Source organism: Condylura cristata, unplaced genomic scaffold (assembly GCF_000260355.1).
Source record: "Condylura cristata isolate star-nosed mole 26May11 unplaced genomic scaffold, ConCri1.0 scaffold00018, whole genome shotgun sequence".
NCBI lineage: Eukaryota > Metazoa > Chordata > Mammalia > Eulipotyphla > Talpidae > Condylura > Condylura cristata.
In genome coordinates this window covers 8,771,857-8,791,394 of record NW_004567119.1, presented here as the reverse complement: position 1 = coordinate 8,791,394, position 19,538 = coordinate 8,771,857, and the positions used below count along the sequence as shown (strand labels likewise).

At 44.7% G+C, this 19,538-nt stretch overlaps 1 protein-coding gene across 1 annotated transcript in view; it reads right to left on the bottom strand.

Moving 5' to 3' along the window:
* The window catches only part of ARHGAP10 (Rho GTPase activating protein 10), a 220,674-nt gene that overhangs the window by 17,623 nt on the left and 183,513 nt on the right, over positions 1 to 19,538 (bottom strand). The window contains exon 20 of the mRNA XM_004685315.2: positions 3,690 to 3,846. Within this exon, the coding sequence (XP_004685372.1) occupies positions 3,690 to 3,846 (157 nt within the window). The remainder of the gene's footprint in view (positions 1 to 3,689; positions 3,847 to 19,538) is intronic.

The window sequence follows — 19,538 nt, the reverse complement described above, 5'->3', positions numbered from 1 at the left end:
CACTGCAGCAACAAAGAGTTCTCCTGAAGACACTGCCATCCTGAAGATGGGCATTAGCCACACAAAAGGAAGTGTTCCTTTTCATCTGAAATCTGTAGATGAAGAAGAGTGCAATGCTTGATCTTTCTTCAAAGAAGATTTTCTTTTGTGGCAGCAACCTAGAAGGATTACTTGTCAAGAAACTGCTCCATCATTTACAATTGAAGGAAACCTGTTTAGAGAAAACTGCTTTATTGGGGGAAAAAAATGACTTTGGAACATTTGAAATACCTTGACCTATGATGTAATGTCCTCCAAGGAGACTGAGCTAGCAATTCCTCACTGGCAATGAAGTCAACCGTCACCTTACCGAGGGTACAGGTAAGTAATAGCTCTAGATTGATTGACTGCAATGAATAATACCCACAAGTCATAAACATCAGCAGAAACCCAAGAAATCCAATTCTGCTGTATTGTTTTCTACCTGTCAGATGTTCCAGCTGTATTTACGCACCGCCTAGATCTGAATCTCGGCTGCTGGTTTTGTGCTGTAAATTTGCCGTCTGGTGGTCGGGAGTCATGACATTTCTGTACAACAGAACTCCCGGGGCTCTGCGCAATCCGTACCCATTTGGACTTCATTTTTCAGGACCTGAGATAAGCCAGGAGGCCAGGGAGTGGAAAGTCCAACCTGGATTAAACCCAGGCAACTCAGGTACCACGGCCACACCCCCACCTTTACAAACTCTGAGTAAATCGCAAGGACCCACATAACCATGGTTTTAATTAATAGGGATATCATTAGCATCTGCACCCTACTGTATTCAACAGTGTACAGCTCACACAGAGATGAGGAATTTTAAAAAAGGACACACACAGTGAAATTAAGTCTACAGAATCCTAAGCAAAGACAAGTGCTACAGAGAATGAGGAAATTCTGTGAATTCTTGGAAGGAGAGCTTTTAAACTCTGTACGGAAGAAAGATGAAGGAAAATGGGACCAGAAACTAAAAAAACATAGTTGCTAAGACATACGCAGTAATACAGCTGGAAGTGTTTGTCAAAGGTGAGTATTTGTTAATATGCATAAAAATTAAAATGAGATCTTTTTATTCATTAGTAATGATGTCAATGTCACTACAAAAGACCCATTTCTAGTCAAGAAATGTATGGTCTTTCCAGGAACGAGAGACAGTGGTATGGCATAAAAAAGTCTGTCTGTCGACCCCCTCCCTCTTCCATGCACGGGACTAGAAGGCGGGACCTCTGCGTGGTACTGAGTTAGGTGAGGTCATGAAGAGCAGGACCCCTGGTGTCTTTACCAGAGTCGGGAGACTGGCTGCTCTCTCTCCTCTACCACACAGGCCTGAGGCCTCAGCAGCCTGCACACCAAAACAAGGTCTCACCAGCACCCGGCCCTGCAGCCTCCAGGACTGTGGGAAATAAACTGTTTGCAGGCTCCTCAAAATATTTCTGAGACAGGCAGGCTGGAGCGGGAAGGGGCAAGTATGCAGAGACACTGATACAGATACACACCCCGCACTTAGCTATCAAGTAACACTGAAAGGTTAATATAAACAAACACTAGAAGGGAAGATTTCCTCAAAGTTAAGCACTGGGCAGAGGCAGAGAGAAGCACTATTTCGAATCCCCCTGCAGACTGGAGCCCTGGAGAGGCTTCCTGAGGGTGGAACCTAAATCAGACCCTGACATAGGTCAGGATTGTCGAGCAAAATGGAAGAGACAACTGCAGGCAGAAGGGATCAAAGGAAGTGGAGGCACCAGGGCTCCCTGATAAAGTGAACACCCCACACCCTGGAGAGGACGGTACCTCCGCACCGCACTGCTCGGGCATCTACAGGCCGTGCCCAGCCCCGGGACGGTGCCCTCTCGCAGGGGCACTGACCATCAGCGGGGCTGGTGGGAGAAGCGCATCTGCAGGCCGCCCCCCAAACCTCAGATGGCTCTGGGAGGGGCCCAGCAAGCGGGTCCGGCAAGTCCTGGGAGTGGGGGAGCCCCCCCCCCCCAGGAGAGGCGGTCCTAGCGCCATGACAAATGTGGACCCACCACGCATGCCGGTAAATCCTGTCAAAGACAAGAAGAAACATTCTGCATGCTGAGGAGAAACAGAACTGTCTTCTCTCCAGTGCACAGGAGAAACACGTTTCTGAAGTAGGAGAGAGACTACATTTCAATAAAAAATCTCCTCTCCAGACTCGCTGCGACTGCTCATTCCCCCTCCTCCCTTTCTGGCCTCTCAAGGTTGGAGTGCCTTCCGTGACATTTTAAAATGTGTATGAATAGGGAGCTGGGGAATTCACTGCTCATTTGATTTATGACCAAAAATATCAAGCTCTTCATGTTTCGAGCATGGACGTGCTGTGAATTGAGTGTGGCTGGATCGTGCCGCGTTGTAATGTCACTTTTCCACAGAACCTCCATGGATGAAGGAGGAGGCTACACTCCTCTCCATCGACTATTTTGGATGCCAATGGAAGAAATAATTAGACATCTCGTTTCTGCTTTAAGGAAAAAAAAAAAGACAAAGCCCCAATTCCGCTGCAGTAGGGCCCACGGCAGCCGGTTCCGGGCTCCTATGTAACCGCGGTCATCGCTTGGAGCACTAAAGGAAAGGGGATCTCTATTCTGGACAAAATAAAAGGCCACAAACGTCTGAGTGACACGTAGTTTAAATCCAACAACCCAGCCCCTGGCATGGAAAGGAACATGTGGGTGACGGCCGCGAGGAAAGCCTCCCCGCAGCCTGTGTCCCATGCCAGAGCCTCATGATTTTCAAAGTCTTCAGGTCACCCCAAAATTTGAGCATACCAAATCTCTCCCAGCCTCTTTTAATACTTAATAAGTTCATAATGATTTCATGTGAAGTCAGCGGGAACTCTAAAAAGCCAAGTAATGTGAGTCATACTTTCCAATTCCATTTAAAGTCCCGAGAATGCCCAGCTAGAGTGGCGTGACATCATTACCTATGATTTATTTTAAGCGACTTTCTTTTTTAAATTTCTCTCAAGACAGGACACTCGAATGCCATCAGGTTGAAATGCGCACGTCTCGTGAGCTGTGGCTTGAAACCCCGTCATCGCTGGGGACGCTCAGCTGCCGCACACCTCCTCTGCATGGCCCCACAGCAAGCACACGCTCACCTGGCCCAGCGGGGGCTCATGGTGTTTTGTTTGTGTCGGGAACGTGTGTCGTACTATATTTGAGTTGTTCTGCACGTGGCCAGCAGGAAACCAAACGGAACAGATAGAATCAGGTATTTCATCCATCCCTTGACAAGTACGCAGGGAGCGACAGAGCAAACAGAGCAGAAAGCGAGCACAAAGCTCTCAGAAACCCCCGTAACTCGAACATCATTCATAGCTTCGCGAGTCCATCGATCACGCCTGTCTCCTCACACCTCTGCACGTTTGCAACAGCAAAAGTAGCACCCAGCCCACTTCCTCTGTGCAAATCCCAAACTGCCACGAATTGAACTTGAAGACAGCCCTGAGAGAGCAGCGGCCACCCCTTCCGGCCTGGAAACGCGAGATCCTATTCAAGACAGGCCTGTTCTGTGGAAACTCAGCCTCTGGCAGCCCCCGCCACTGGTCCTCAGGTGTCAGGGCGTCAGGACCCACCGGCCATGAAGACTGAGAAAGGAGAGCCCGGCCCGCCTTCCCTCAGCACCGAACGCAAGCACAGTTACTTACGTGGCAGATGCCCAGTCCCCAGCACCCCCATCTGTGGGAAGGTGGTTTCTGTCTGGTCCAGGAGGCCCTGGGACAGCTGCTGATGTGGGGGATGGGGAGGAGAGTGAGTCTAGACTGCCGGTTGGGGTGGCCTCCTTTGGGGGATGAGGCCCATCACCTGGGGAGGGAAAGCAAAGGTGTCGACATTCAGTCAGAGGAGACAAGGCAACTCCTCCAGTGATGCTATGGCTTCATTTGATTAGTCAATCAAATTATACCCAAAATTACATTTACAATTCAGCCTGAGAGCATGTAGGTATCCTGATTTGAAAGACTTTGCTTTTTTTTTTTTTTAAACAAAGATACTTAAAACAGCGATAAACATAGTGAAGTGCTTTTCCCCACAAGAAAACACAGTATTAAATCAGATCAAATGGAAGGTGAAAGCCTTCATGGCAGCCATAGTGACCTCCCAGGCCCCGAGGAGCAGACGTGCGCATCAAGCAGGGCACACAGACAGCTCAGAGCACACGCCCGTGCGCAGGACCCAGCCTCCCTCGCTGTCGCAGGATGCTCTTTAGGCCGGGACCGGTCACCACTTAGCGCATAATAAATTAAACAGCTCTGAAGGAGCCTCGTCTTCCGAGCCGGTGTCTTGAATTACAACTTAATGGCTCAACTTATTAAATCCTGGACACAGAGAAACTTCCATTTCCCTGTGAACATTTAGAGAGGATATTGCAGGAGGAGAAGGCCCCTGCAGTGACATAGGGGATAACTTGAAACCAAAACTAAAGAGCGTTTTCTTAATGGACTGCACGCTTCAGTCACTCAGAGAGGGCCGCTTTATGTAACAGGCTTAGTGTCATTTGTGCGCATTACGGGTTTGGGTGGAAAATCAGAAGATAGAAAAAGGAACACACAAGAGCAGCTGGGTCTCACAGCTGGTGCCACGCCTTCGTGGTGCTCACTGCCACCATCCACAGGCCCGAACAGCACCCACAAAGAGCTTGGAGCCCCCGGCCTACCTCACATTTCCCACTAAGTGTTACCCACCCCTGGAGGCCTTGAAGAGGCAGCAACATTCTGTTGTGATGGAAGGGCTGGGCTGGAGTTTAGAAGGAATGGGTGAGCACAGCTGGAAGCAGGCGATAGACACGTGAGTTCAGCTGTGCCCCCGCCAGCTTCCAGCTGATGAAACCTGTATTTTACCTCAGGCTGAGGTCCAGAAACAATGATGCAGGCATGAATGCCAAGACAGCAAGGAACCTACTCTGTGGAAACCATCTGAGATGAATTTGAGGCCTAATAATGAAGCACAAGAGAAATTAAAGGGCCTCATTTAAACTAGATCCCAAGATGCTAATCACAAACATGGACTGTGCAAAGTCATCCTCAAAGTTACAATAAGGTGAAGAGAAAGAATCTTCGAAATGGAGATCGGGAAAGGCTGAATGCAGGGAAGTAGGAGTTAGAGATGATAGGAACAGCCACAAGAAGGGATTCTTGCAGGAGTACTTAGAAATACCAGGATGGGCCTGTGTGGAAGATTCTGGTAGCAGGGAGTTCGCTTGAGATTTCTCCTTCCGGAGTGTGTCGTTAAGAAGCTTGGGAGATACAAGGGCAAGAGTTGAATGACATTTCTGAGGGCAGAGCTCCTCTTGAAGTATCTCTGTGAAGTTTTGCTCTGCCTCCCATCACAAATGTGCAGCCTAGAATATTCTGACTCCCCTTTCAGTGATGTCACTTTTTCTAGAACCCTTTGCCACAAAAGGGTCAAGTTCACCGGAGTAGTGCAGGCCCAAAAACAAGAGTCAATATTTTCAGGCAAACAACCAAAACCCACAGATAGACCTCTTCTATTCTTATTCTGAGATACAGTCTACTTTGAAGCAAAGGCTGCTTCTTCCCCATGCCTTGTCCAGCTCAAGTCCATCCAATTATTTTCTGCAAATGAGTCCCTGAAAAAGGTGTTAGACCTTGAGCTTTCCCAAACCCTACCTGGTTGTCTCAGCCTTCCTGAGCGATGACTCCCTTCAGAATTAAGAGGGTACCAAATGTCACCCCAGCACTGAGTCTAAAGTAAAATCCTGAATATTTACTGGCACCAGAGCTACCCACTCAGGGCTTGGCTAGACGGAGTAAAATAGGCTCGGTGCTAAAGCAGAAGAGAATAATAAGCTCACGAGAAGTCAGATGCAAGCAGCTTTTCTGATTCAGGAGGCTGGATCCTGGCTGGCCCTCTGCTGTCTGGGCCTCACCCTTGTCTGCACAGCGGGGTATGACACAGCACAGCAGCAAATGAGTGTCTTGGATCAGCTCTTCCCTGACTCATTCCTACCAGGAGAAACCTGTCAATGAGCAGTGTCTTTGGGGAACCAGAGAGCAAAGGCCTAAGGTTGCTTTCAAAAGACGCCTGGAATGCTTCTACAAGCAGATACTCAGTCTCATCTGCATGGCCTCAACTCCTCTTCCCAAGCAGGCTGACACAGCACAAATTGTCATTCAACCCATTAAATCACAATCTATTAAAGAGTTTCTCTCTTCCTTCCTGCCAACAGTAGCACTCTGAACCCTCAAGTGAAAAGAACACTGGTGAGAACACACAAAGCAGCCTAACAGAAGGATGCTACACTCCCTTTCTCCTGACTGAGTTTATCTACCGAGAATCACCGAATTCAAGGGGAAATTAATATTGAGCACATAAACACAAATATGTCTGATCATTTCTCGAATGTCACCAAAATCAAATGACTGTTTTTGACCTAGCAGGAAAGTAATGCTTTCTTTTTTCATGGTTGTCCAACTATTTCTGGAATAAAGATTTTTAAACCCAATGAAACCAATTTGTACTTGAGAATTAAAGTCAGATACTCTCATCATTTTCCACCTTTCATTTCTTGTGAGTGTCACACAACCTTTCAGGTGTTACCTTTCACAGGTATCTACTACAGACAGACAAGCCACCTGTGCGTACCGAGGGTGTTCAGAATGAGAGCAAAAATGGAGCTGAAGCACTTTTGTGATGAGCAGCCTCCAAGATGAGAAGCTCACTAGAAATAGAACCACCACAGAGAAGAAAAAACATCTTCCTCACAACGCCTGCTTAATTCCCACCTTCTCCACCACCCGGCACTTGCTAACCACATTTTCTGCCCTGTCTCTTTCTCACAACTCTAAGCAAGCATCAAGTCCAAGTTTCACTGTCACCTGAGTTCATGACCTGGTTTTAGTTCCTTGTGTCCACTGTGCATTTTTTGAGGGTGAAGGCCATGTCTCAAGCTTGGTTATCCTTCAAGCACACAAATCAGCCAGGCCTGCGTGGCTGGGGGACATGGTTTTGAGTTTCCCTCCCTCTTCATTCATTTCTTGTTTGTCTTGCTCTCCAACGTATTTCCTAACAATGAAGATGCCAAAACGAGTTTCCTTTGAGTCCTTTACTTACTGCCTTGTACTTAGCCTAAAATAGTGAGCATGGTACGAAGCACAGGAGTTTCCTGGAATCCTCAGAAAGGTATGGTCTACAAAACAGGAAGGATTTTATCTCATGATCCTCTCTCTTAGCTACAGTGACTTAAGCAGTAGCAAAAGGAAAAGAAGAAAAAGAAAAGGGGGCAGGGAAGACAGAAGAAAGTATAAAGCAAAAAAAAAAAAAATTAACTTATCAGTTTAACTTAACTCTAGCAAATTCCTGGTGATGCATTTGGTGACCTGTGGACACTGTTCAGGTAACACTGGAAAACAAATTCACTTTTTCAGGCCAGGGAGATCTTACATGATCTAAATAGCAAAATCTTCTAAATATCAAAAAGTTACTCAATAGAATCAAAGAAAAAAAAATACTGAGAACAAAGTAATTTTGCTTTTAACAACCCAGTAATATGTTTACAAGAAAGGCCAGCCAGGAAATTTCCAGTCGAGATATTTATGAGATGTGAAGTGAAAACGCACCTCCTCTCCCACATAATGTCCAACCACCACAACATGACAAAACACTTTAAAAATAAATAAAAATATATAACTTCACTGAAAAAACAAACCATTTACACCTCTCTGAGAGACACTCAGATGGAAAGGCTAGGGTGAGCACAACCTGAAGGCCTGCTGACTCTAGACTCATCTAAAGGCACAGCCTGAAGGCCTCTGCCGACTCTAGACTCATCTAAAGGCACACAAGCAGCTGATGTTCAAGTCCCCTGGTGTCCCGACTACAGCACACCCCAAACACCTACCAGGTGCAGTGCAGGGCGCTAGAACCAGGTTCTCTATGGGGAACGAGGACTGAGACAAACTCTCTCCTCTAGTGAAGGCTGAAATCCTATGAGCAAGTTCCCTCTGGCCTGGAGAAGGGCACTGACTGCCTTCACACCGCGCCCACCTAGGGGAAGCATCATGTGCAGGACCACCAGTAAGACCAGGGCCTCAAGCTATGAGGTGGGACCCAGCCAGCGAGGAAGGAGGAAGTGAGGCCCCACCCACCATCTGCAGGTGAGCAGATCTTGCAATGGACTTGCTAAAGGCAATTTCCCAAGAAAACTAAGATAATCAGGAAACGCAAAAAAACTTCTTAAGAGCTCAAATGCAGAGATCTGTGAAAAGGAGTACAAGATGGGCTGTGGCAGTGGTGGTGAACTGGTGAAGGGATTCTATGGGGCTGCACCTGACAGTGGCAAACACTGTACAAAAATGAACAATAGTGTAAACTAAACAAATAAATAAATTACATAAAACACACACACAACAAACAACAAAGGTTTGGACATAATAAAAAAAAACTGTCAGACATCAAAATATCCAAATCTGCTCCAAATACTAAAAGTATTGATAGTACTTTTAAAATTTTTTAAGACTTTAAATCAAAGAAGCACTATATGATTATTTGACTAACTTGATATTGTCTAGTGTCTTGCTTGGCAGCCACCTTATAAGTAAAAGCAATGCATACCACTGAAAAGGGTAACACAGCATTGCTATTTCTGAAGATAAAGAGGAAAAGGAGAAAAAACTTATTGAAATACATTAAATAAAATTTTTAAATGACAATTTTTTACAGGATGGCAGCTACAACATATGTAAATGAGTTAAACTCACCAATTAAAACACAGTGACTCTCCGAAAGTCATTTTTTAATCTAACACTATTTGACTAAGAAACAGTAAGACCAAAACTGGAAAAATCAAAGAATAAATATTATTAGGCAAGTAACAGCCAAAAGAGAGATAATGATGGCAGTAGACTATGCGAGACATCATTTTATGCAATAAAGATGTTAATAAGAAAATAAGCATCTAAGGATACCGTATGAAGTAGCAAATAGAACTGTAAAGAAAAATCAACAACTGTAAGAACAATCAAACAGTGATGTAAGAGATTTGAACATGTCCTCTCAAGTACTGCTATAAGGTGAGCTGAAAAATATATAAAGATATCTACAGTCAATAATTTAAAGTTGATCTCTTTTACAAACATAATTACTCATTTCTGCAGTAAATGGAGGGTAGTTATTCATTTTAAGAACACATGGAATGTTTCTAAAAGAAAGCCAAAGACTTCAAATTCTATAGGATGAGTATTAGACATTCTCTCTTCTCAAAACAAAACAGACAAGCATTTAGAACTTAATAAAGAAAAGGATATAGTTGACAATTTCCATATGCTGGTAAATTGATTAAGGTTAAAAAAATTTCAATTGAAATGAAGGAATATTTAGAACTCAGTGATCACTAAAACATTTCATATTAAAATCTGTAAAACAGCAAAATAATACCAAAGAAGAATTTAGAACTCTAAGACAGCCATTAGGAAATCAAAAAAAAGGTTCAGAATATTTTTATGCAAGATTTAAGGGGGACAATTTTCCTAAAGAGTCATCATGACCATTTAAACATAATTCAGTTAGGGTGAATGCTCATAAACTAGATGTTACTAAACTACATCAAAAGTCCATCAGCTTGTCCTTACTACCGCACACCCCAAACACCTACCAGGTGCAGGGCAGGGCACTAGAACCAGGCTCTCTGTGGGGAATGAGGACTGGGACAAACTCTCTCCTCTAATGAGGCCAAAATCCTATGACCAAATTCCATTTGGCCTGGAGTTTTGATATAGTTCTTGATGACGTAGTTTTTTATTTTGTGTATTCATTCATCAGGATCACCTGCACTAATCAAATCACATAGGCTCGAGCCTTCCATAAAGTGAAAAGCTAATATGCTTAACTACCATTTTATGACTTAATGGTGTTTAAGGATTTTATTTTGGGGGGGGAGGTCTTAACTCATAAGCAAAACTGATGAGAAAATATGAACTGACATATAAAAACTCATCTTAAAAACAAAAATAAATGCCATAGCTAAATGTGATTTCTTTCCCTGTTTAGGCTGGTGTTGCCCAAGAGTCAGTGGAAATTTCACCAGCAGGGTTGAAACAAAGCTTCTGTGGTTAACATCCATCCCACCCCTCTCTCCTAGTGCCTGCATTCACTCTCCTGTCCAGCTCTTTGCTAACATTTAAGTGGGGCAGCCCACAACTACCAATCATGTCTTGCTTAGAGCCTTTCAACATCTTCTTGGCTCAAATGGCTGTCTGCCCCAAGAATGCAGCACCAGAAGATGTCAGCACCAAAAAACAGGCTTGATACCTAAATTTGAAGAGGCCTCCAAAGTGGGGAAGAGAGATGGCCTATGCACTCAAGGGTAAACCAGCTGGGGAGAAGTCACCGCATGACGAGGAGTTCCAGGAGTGGAGTTCATGGAAAGAACCCGAAGCCGGGAGGGCTGTGTGCAGTGCTGCAGTAGGAGAGTTTTGTTTGTTTTGCTTATATAAGCCTGTGCAAAACATAACCTTTGAACTAAGCAGAAAATATGTATGCTGTCCTAGTTTCCACCATGTGGCAGATATTATGACATCAATAAAGCCTCCTTTGAGCCACATTAGTCCTTCCTCTTATGTTACCCAGGATATACAATGGGCTGCAAAGAACAGGGGGCTACTATCAAAAACGGCTCTCCCAGATCACCTCACACGTATTCTGACCCAATTTCTACTTTGCGAAAATAAAAGTGGAGATGCTGTATTTCAACACACCAAGGGCTAGTTTCCATCGCTGCACTATTATAAATTAAAAGAAGGCGTAACTTATGCTTGCCTTTCCCTTCCCTCTCGCCCCCTTCCACCAGACCAGTTAGTTCAATGTGTTGCTGGACTTGGCGCTGGAAGTAAAGCCTGGTGCTGAAAAACCAACATGGAATGAACGGTCAAAATAAAGCTAAACCTGTCAAGGAGCTCATGAAAATCTTTAGATACACAGATTATAAAGAAAGTACTTCACCAGTTTTCACTAAGCCCACAGACAGAGGGGGAAGGGCCAACAACAGAGTTCAAGGCTGATCGTGATCAAGGATGCTTTAATGACCTAGTGCGCAGGAAGTGCGGTGCCATGGCAGCTGGTTAAACCAGGTCAGAGTGCAATGCTCACCCATGAGAAATGAGGCATCCTGGAGGATCCGACTGGATCCAAACAACCACCCAGCCACTACAAAATTCTGCTTTTCACAAGGACATTCATGGACACTTGAGTTGTCCATGGCCTCATCTTCCGGCCCAAGTCAGAGAAACAGAACATAGGGGCCCTCCCTGGTGGCGCAGCAGGTTAAAGCACAGCACTAAGAAGTTAAAGCCACTTCAGCATGAGTTCGATCCCCACCTCAGAGGTGACCCATATGGTGCAGCAGACCTCTCCTGACCCACCCGCTGCTCCCCTCAGCAGTGTACTTTGATGCTCTGCCTGTTTTGTGCCCCACTCTGTCTTTGGGGGATCCTTTCACCACACCTGTAATTCGGGTCTGTACTCCAGTAGTGTATGCATAAATAAATCTTAAAAAGAAGAAACAGAACATAATGTCAACCCTGATCAAGTTGTGGTTGGCATGAAACACCCAAGAGTTTCAACTTGAAGCATAACTCTCAGAACGCCCAAAGGGAGAAAAGCTGTATCACCTAGTATTATTTTTTTGCATCTTGTCCTCAGCAGTAAACATTCCCACAATTATGGACATACAAATACCAGAGTGGCTAGATAATCAAATTTACCACAAGCCTGGGGAAAATGGAAAAAAGTCACACTCAAAGAACACAGTGGGTCTTGCCTGGCTGGAGCATCCAGGACTGGTTTCTTCAAGTAGTCACTCCTTGGTTGTTGAAGCAAAGTCAACAGATTTGTTTCTTCCCACCCCACACAGACGCTACTGGGTCGGGTCAGAGCCTCCTGGGGATCTCCAATCTTCTCTAACTGGAAGCTGCCGTAGATGAAGGGACTGACCTAGGCCCAGCAGCATGCGATCCTAAGCAGCATGGCGGACGAGGCTCGTGGTCAGATCCAAAACGCAAACAACAACTAACCAGAAAATGAAAACCCAATACTCTCTTGGTATCTTTTCATGTGCTAATCAACTTCTAAAATGGGCAAAGGACGGTTTTGAGTCACTCTTAATAGTGGCAATGAACAGGCACGATTAACAGTAAGAGCCACAAAAGGACTGTTCAGGGCAAAACAAACACAAGTTGCTACATTACGTTGAGACAGGGCCTCCCTGGTGGCACCAGGGTTAAGTCTCAGCAGGGGTTAAGCCTCAGAGTCCAACCCCGGGCCAGGGAGCTGACTCACATGACACAGCAGACCTGAGCTGTCTTCCCTCTGCTCCTCTCAGCAGTATACTTCAGTAGATCAGCTGCTCTGCTCCTGTCTCTGGTGAATCCTCTCACTCCCTGTACCTCCAGCCTGCACCCCAGTTCTTGTATGCATGCATGCATATATAAATTATGTTGATACATTTTTCAGGCTGGATGTTTATTCCTGTTCTCAAAACATGGCCAGAAGGAACTGTATTACATAATCATACACATTAGTTTTTCGGAACTAGAAAAGTTGCACACACAGGCACACAGACATGCGCATTTAATTAATTGGTATGATAAAGATGGGATGGAGAACTCAAAGTTTGATTTTAGTGCTGTGCTTTAACCCGCTGTGCCACCAGGGAGGGCCCCAAAGTTTGTTTTTAAAAGGAACTTTTAAAATTGCAGTGGGACAGGGTTATCTTTCTTTAAAACAACAAATCCGACCCTACCGTCCAAGGGGGATTCTTTACCATCCATGTAGTAGGAGGTGGTAAATGAAAAGGAGGTGGTCTAGATTGGCTGATCAGAAAATCTTCCCTACGTCTTCCATTAGGGAGAAGGGAGGAGGCGCACAAGAACTCAACCCTGCCAACTGCCCATTAAGGAAAGAAAGCTATCTGTGTCTCCCAGCAGTGGGGAGTGTGCTGAGAGACAGGCTACAACTGCAGAGAGACAGGAAAGATTCTTAAAGTCCCACTTACCCCAATTCTCAATTCCACTGTCAGGCGACACAGCTTCCTGCTGGTTAGAGAGGGCCAGGTGCCCTAGTTCCTCTCATTCTGTCTAACCCTCAACAAACAATGCAAGTCATTGTGGGCAGGGTAATAAAGCTAATAACATGCAGATTAGTGACAGTCTAAAGCCAAAGAGAATCGCTCACTTGGGTAATATAATTTCTTTACCTGAAATCACATCTAGGAAGCAAAATGCAAGTGGATAAGCACCCATCTCCCAAACCCAAAAGCACAAAAGTCAAAATTATATAGACATATGCACCTCAAGAAAAAATAAAGAGAAAAGCAGGACAATTCTTAAACTATAAATTGAAGTCATCATTTTAAGGTCTGAAAAGATGTACTGAAATTGCCATAAAATTATAAAACAGATTTTGCTTTCTATTGCCTCGAGATTAAAAAAAAATAAGCATCATGCTTATCCCCAGAAGATACTGCACAGTGTGATATGCAGAAAGTGTATGCTAGGAAAAGCCGAGAAGGGAATCAGCTATGAGAGAATCACATGGCATAAAACACAGACCCTGGTGAAACATTCCACCAGCAGCTAATAAGCATTAGGTACAACTCCAGGAACCACCTCTACAACTTGCAAAGGTCGATGGGAGTCTGTAGCAATTCAATTATAAAGTGGGTAAGAACAGTTCAGTTGCAATGTCAATAGAAGTCAAAGCAAATTGCTTTACTCGGTAAAGCAGAGGGCATTTTTATATCATAATCACAGTCCTGAGGCATTATTTAGAGACCATGATTTCTGCCTACATAAACAAATAAAAAATATAACTACCATGTGCTATTATCCTTAGGAAGTGAAAAGTAATCAGATACTGAATCAAACTGTCTTCCATAAACTTCAGGGAAAGCCTGACACCTTGACAGCTCAGGGAATTTAGAGCAGTATGCTCAGAACACAAGCTCCAGGTTGCAGAGACAAGAAGACTGTGCACGCCCGACTGGTCACCTGTCCTCCCACCTGTGATTCTTCTCTGCTAAAGAACGCTAATCATTACCTACTGCCAGACTCAGAAGCTAGCAGTCCTACATATTACACTGGGGAGGAAGTATATATAAAAGATGCCGTTACATCTTCTACAAAACTCTGCCAAATGTGAAAAGGTATTTGGAGCCTTGAACTTCATAATCAGGCTCTCAAGAAAATAGAAGTTAAACATCTTTATTGAACAGTGGGTGGTTTACAACCATTAACTCACTTGTCCTTGGTGGGGAGTGGGGGGAGGAGAGAGGAAAACATGGGAAATCTTATTGCCACAAATGCAGGGAGCTTAAAAGGGGAAAAAAATCTAAAATCAAGAGAAGGACAGGGCTTCAAATCCAAAAGAGTTTAAATACAAATGCAACCACAAACTATTCTGCCACTCAATAAAACTCTTTGTGCCTAAGTATTTCCAGGGAGAGCAACCCCTTAAAGACTTGATGCAATCATAGGAGCAACCTAAGGAGAATGTGAAGCACAATTCCACAGGAAATGTTAGGCAGCAGAGGTCTCGCTCAGCACCCAGGAGGAGAAGCTGCTTCCTAGAACTCTACTTCATTCTTTCTATTTGAAAACCTCCAACGTATACCCAGCCCACCAAGGACCACGCACAGCCTGCATCTGCATCAAGCTGGAAGTTTCATGTCATAAATGCCAGCATACAGGAGATCCCCTCACTCGTGGTTTCCCTTCTCCCAGTCTCAGTTTCCTGTAGTCCACCTAAGCACAGTAAGTTCTTTCTTCTTGCTCTCCAAGGCTGTAGCCCAGCATCCCTTACAACAACACTACCCTTTCTAAATGGAAAAAAATGAAACATTCTTAAAATTGTCTAAGAGCAAATCACTGTGTTGTTTGAAACACACAACTCAAATCTGTAAGGATGAAGAGAACTGACCATATATGCTGACTTCCGTGCACAATGATGGCTGCAGGGCTTAGCACGAGTCAGGAGCAGTGTGTGGAACCAGGTCTTGGGGGCAGACTACCCGGCTTCACCCTGGCTGTGTCAATGAGCCCCTGTGAGACCTGTGTGAGTATGACCCTTGCCAAGCTTCAGTTTCCCAAACTGTAAGAACAATAATATACCTCCAGGATTGGTATAAGGATTATGTAATTACTACATATTGCTAAAAAAGTTTCTGGCCTATCATATGGTGGATGTAGCTGTTCTCTATCATTTCCCTCCAAATGCTGCATTCTGCTGACATCCTATTAAAATTTTTAAGAAAAAGAACTTACCTTTCAAGAACCAAGATAATGAACAGAAACTGAAGTACTATTTCTATTCTGACCCAGAGAGAAAAATAAAATGTGGCCATAATCACATTTCAAGCTCAAAATATCAAGCTGCTGATCGCAGAGGACAAATATTATTAGTATATACAAAATGTCAGCCCCGAAATTCACTTTAGTAGACTAGTGGTCATGCACCAGTGAAATCCAACTCCTCTAACTATTCAGAGGCACCCAGGAGTGCCATGGAAGCAGAGGGCGCCTCTTGAGGAGCCAGACTGCCAGCTCACCAGTCAGTGATGGCCACCAGGCATAGGAGGGTGCAGACTGCTCTCCACGTCAGCTCACTCACACCCGGCTGCTTTTTCATCAAGAGCTGGTGAGGATTCATAAGTAAAAACAAACTGGTCACAAGTGTGTTTGGGCCTATTAATTACAGACAACATTCTCCTCTCCTGGTAATTTTTATTACCATCCAGAAGGGTTTTCTAAGTAATAGGAGTTGCTCAGAATGGGTGACGCTAAAATAATACCTTCCCCTTCAAGATTTCTTCTGCCTATCCTTCTGGCTACCGAGGAAAACATCTCAAATCAGTCACTCTTGACAGCCTCAAAAATTCTATTCCATTCAGGATAAACAATACTTTAGTTGGTTTGAAAAGAAGTTTCTTAGACAGCCCGGCTACCTCCTACGCTCTAAGAGTTTCAAAGAGGGCTATAAAGAGACTGACAGCTGCTTGAATTCAGAAGTAGAAATTAAAATAAAAGCTATTAGAAGTGAAGAAAAAGCCCACACCACAGGGAAACGAGCTTGAAAGAATTTTTCTCTCTTCTATAAATTCAAGTTACCTGCCATGAACTTATTTTCACCACAGAAGCAGCCATGTGCTTTTTAATGGCATTCAATAGGCTTCTGCCTCTCCAGAGAAAGAGGAAAATGTTCGTCCCACACAGAAGCATGGTTAAGATTACATAGAAGTCACACAAGAAGTTGCCTTTTGCTTTGTCACTGGCGCTGGGGGGCTGAGCTTCCGGGAGGCTTCTGGGGAGATGCCAGGGTCGGGGAGGCGGCTTGCATGATTTATGGGCACGCCACGACTCAATTACAGCCCCAGAAATTTCTGGCTGCCTTTTCCAACCCATTGATCTCATCTTGTAACAGTGAGTTAAGAAATAATCTGTCTACATGTGCTGTCACTGGTTCAGCCCTGGTCTTGAATTTAACTTCACAACACAGCAACTCTACGTCAAGGAGTCACAGCACTGCTCTGAGGAGACAGCCAAAGGCCTTGGCTCCTGGGAAATTATTATCCACCCAGAGTCCACCCATGAAGCGTCATGCAAAAAAAATGAAGAGACTCGGGGTTGCCAAGTTTAAGACAAAGATCTGCTTGTGTCCTGGTGCTTGAGAAAATTATCATTCTAGGCCAGGCTGATGAGACAGATGGATGCGGACTCACCAACCGCTGTAGAAGACCCATGTCGACAGTGGTTTTACACCGGTCCTTCTCACACACAGGTTTTCCTGGCAACATTTGGTGCAGGGTGAGGGAGGGATGAGGGTGTTGGACAGAATAGTTACAATTCAGGAACAAAAGCAAATGTCCATGAGGGAGATTTCTAAAGACACTCTCTTGAGAAATGAGGTCATGCAGCTGTCTTGAAAGTCATCTAACATCCCTGACTTCTACTAAAATCAGTGTCTTTGATGAGAGTGGGCGCCTCTTGTACTTTAAGGAGAGTCGAAGAATGAATGTGGGTGTGTCTGTGAAAAAAGCAGGAGAAAATTGAGCTCTACATTGTTCAAGGTTATGAGATGAATCTTCCTCTAAGGGGACATTCCATTTTAGTAATTACTGAATCTTTCTTTTCCACGGACTTTCCACGTACACTATTTATATTGATATATCTTATACAAATTTTTTACTAAACATCTTTTCCAGGGCAGAAACATACAGCTGTTCATTCTGAAGACACTAACAAAGTAAAACATTTCCTCCTCCCTTTTGATGGAAAGATGGTCTAATTATTAAACAAAACATATAGGTCTTCAGGCAAAAAGTCAGACAAAAACTCAACGACCGACTAGAACATGGTTGGGAGCATCTATTCCAATTACTTTAGCTTCATCCTCCTCATCTCATCAGTTAAGAAGTGACAACAATTTGCTCTCACATCTCTGCCAGATATCCATTTTATTTTCCAGTCCTACTGAGAGTCAAGAACCACTTCTACCTCAACTTAAATTACTTAACCAGCCTGAGCTTTCGCTGAGAATTTCGCCTAGCATCTTAAATACATGGCTCCTCTCTCCACATGTACAAACACAACTGACCAACACCAGCTAAGGGTTTCGTGTTTGCATGACTATAGTATTAGGGAAGGGGAAGCAATCTGTCCATGAGCACAGGTCAGATACAAATTCTAGGTACAAACTGCCGCTGCCCACCCCCGTGTCCCTCAGGCACTCCTCCCCAGGTCTGGTCAGGCTTACCTAGGTCTCCCGCCTCTGCCCTGTTCCCTTCCCACATGCTGGCTTGCTCTTCAGAGCACTGCTCAGCCATGCCTGCTTCCAGGCCCCTGGCCTGAAACCTTCCCACATTCAGTTGCTTCCAAGAACCAGCTCGAGGAAACCATGAAGTCTTCCACCGCAGCAACTCAAAACGCCCCTCCTCAGAGCTCTTGTCACCCAACGCTGGGCGCTCACTGCCACGTGGTCTCTGATTTCTCACCATACAGTGACAGGCACAGAGCAGGGTTATCAGCGCCTTGAAAGCAGACGACGCGTGTGGCCTGACGTGCAGCCGACCATGCCTGGCAGGGCTGTGGTATCACTTCCATCTGAGTATCGAGCACCAGGAAAGTCACTAACCTCGGAGGCAGAACTTTCTCCACACTCCTGAGAGCATTCCGGGTTCAAAATGAAAATTCTACACTTTATGAGGCCTTCAAGTAGCCCAATTTTAGTTTTGTTTTCATGAGTGTAACTCAAAATTCAGCGAGATTCTTTCAAATTACCTGAGCAGGGAAACATCTGTCATCGGCATTACTCTCACGTGCATGCCCAGGGGCGGGTAGATGTCACTGATCGTTCCAGAGCCAAATTGGCATGCTTGAAATTGAAAGGCCATCCCTGTATGATGCATGGGTCCCCCTCTCCGAGACAGATTCATACCAGAATATGTTCCTCCTCAGGATTCACAGAAAATAGCAGGCTTCCCTGTCTCTCCATTTCCCCTTCAGCAGCGGTACTTTCACTTTTTGCTTCCGCCCTCACCACAGTGACCCCACTGCCAGTCAGTGGTAGCACCAGCCCAACAAAGCATACTCCCGTGAGCACATCTGAGCTCCAGTGTGAACACACCCATCAAGTCAGCCCCAGGTCAGACCTACTCTAAGTCCTCCCAATTGACCTGCAAGCTAATTTCGATACAACTTGCTATAAATAATATCTTTAAAGTTACTCAGATAACCTGCTATATCATACATGAAAGGAGACAGGCACAGAACACCTAATTTATCCAAGAAGATACAAATAAAACTAGTCCTATGAACATCCTGCTCTGTTTACTCAGAATTAGCATAAAGGAAGATAGGGGGAACTTAGTCAAAATTCAGATAAGTTTCTCTCCCACTCACCCAACCATCTTTCAATTTTTTTTTCTTTTGTCATGAATAAACATTGCCAAAGAATATCTCAAAGAGCACTGTGAACTTGCCTTTTTTTTAGAAAATATTTATTTATTTATGCATACAGAACTGGCCAGAGGTCCAGGGGCGGTGAGAGGACTCACCAGAAACAAAGGCAAACTGACGAAGCACACCGCTGAGGCGAGCAGCAGCCATGTCAGGAGAGGTCTGCTGTGCTGTGTGGATCACTTCCCTGGCCGGGGATTGAACTTGTGCTGAAGTGGCTGCAGCTAGGCTCATGGTGCTGCGCTTTAACTCATTGCACCACCAGGCAGGGCCTGAACTTGCCTTTCTTTCTAAGAGGTGGTCAGGGTTTTCTGACCGGGCTTTGGTTTCTAAAGAGGCCAAGGTTCAACTCTCCTAGGTTGTCCCAAATCCGGATTCACCGAACGCCTGCTGCTTCCACCAAGCCACCCCCCAGGTCAGGGAACCCAAAATCAGATAGCCAAGGTGCACTGGTAGGAAAGTCATGCCATATCTACCCTGACCCCCAAGACTGTCACCTGGGTCTGTCTCAAAAAAAAAAAAAAAAAAAAAAAA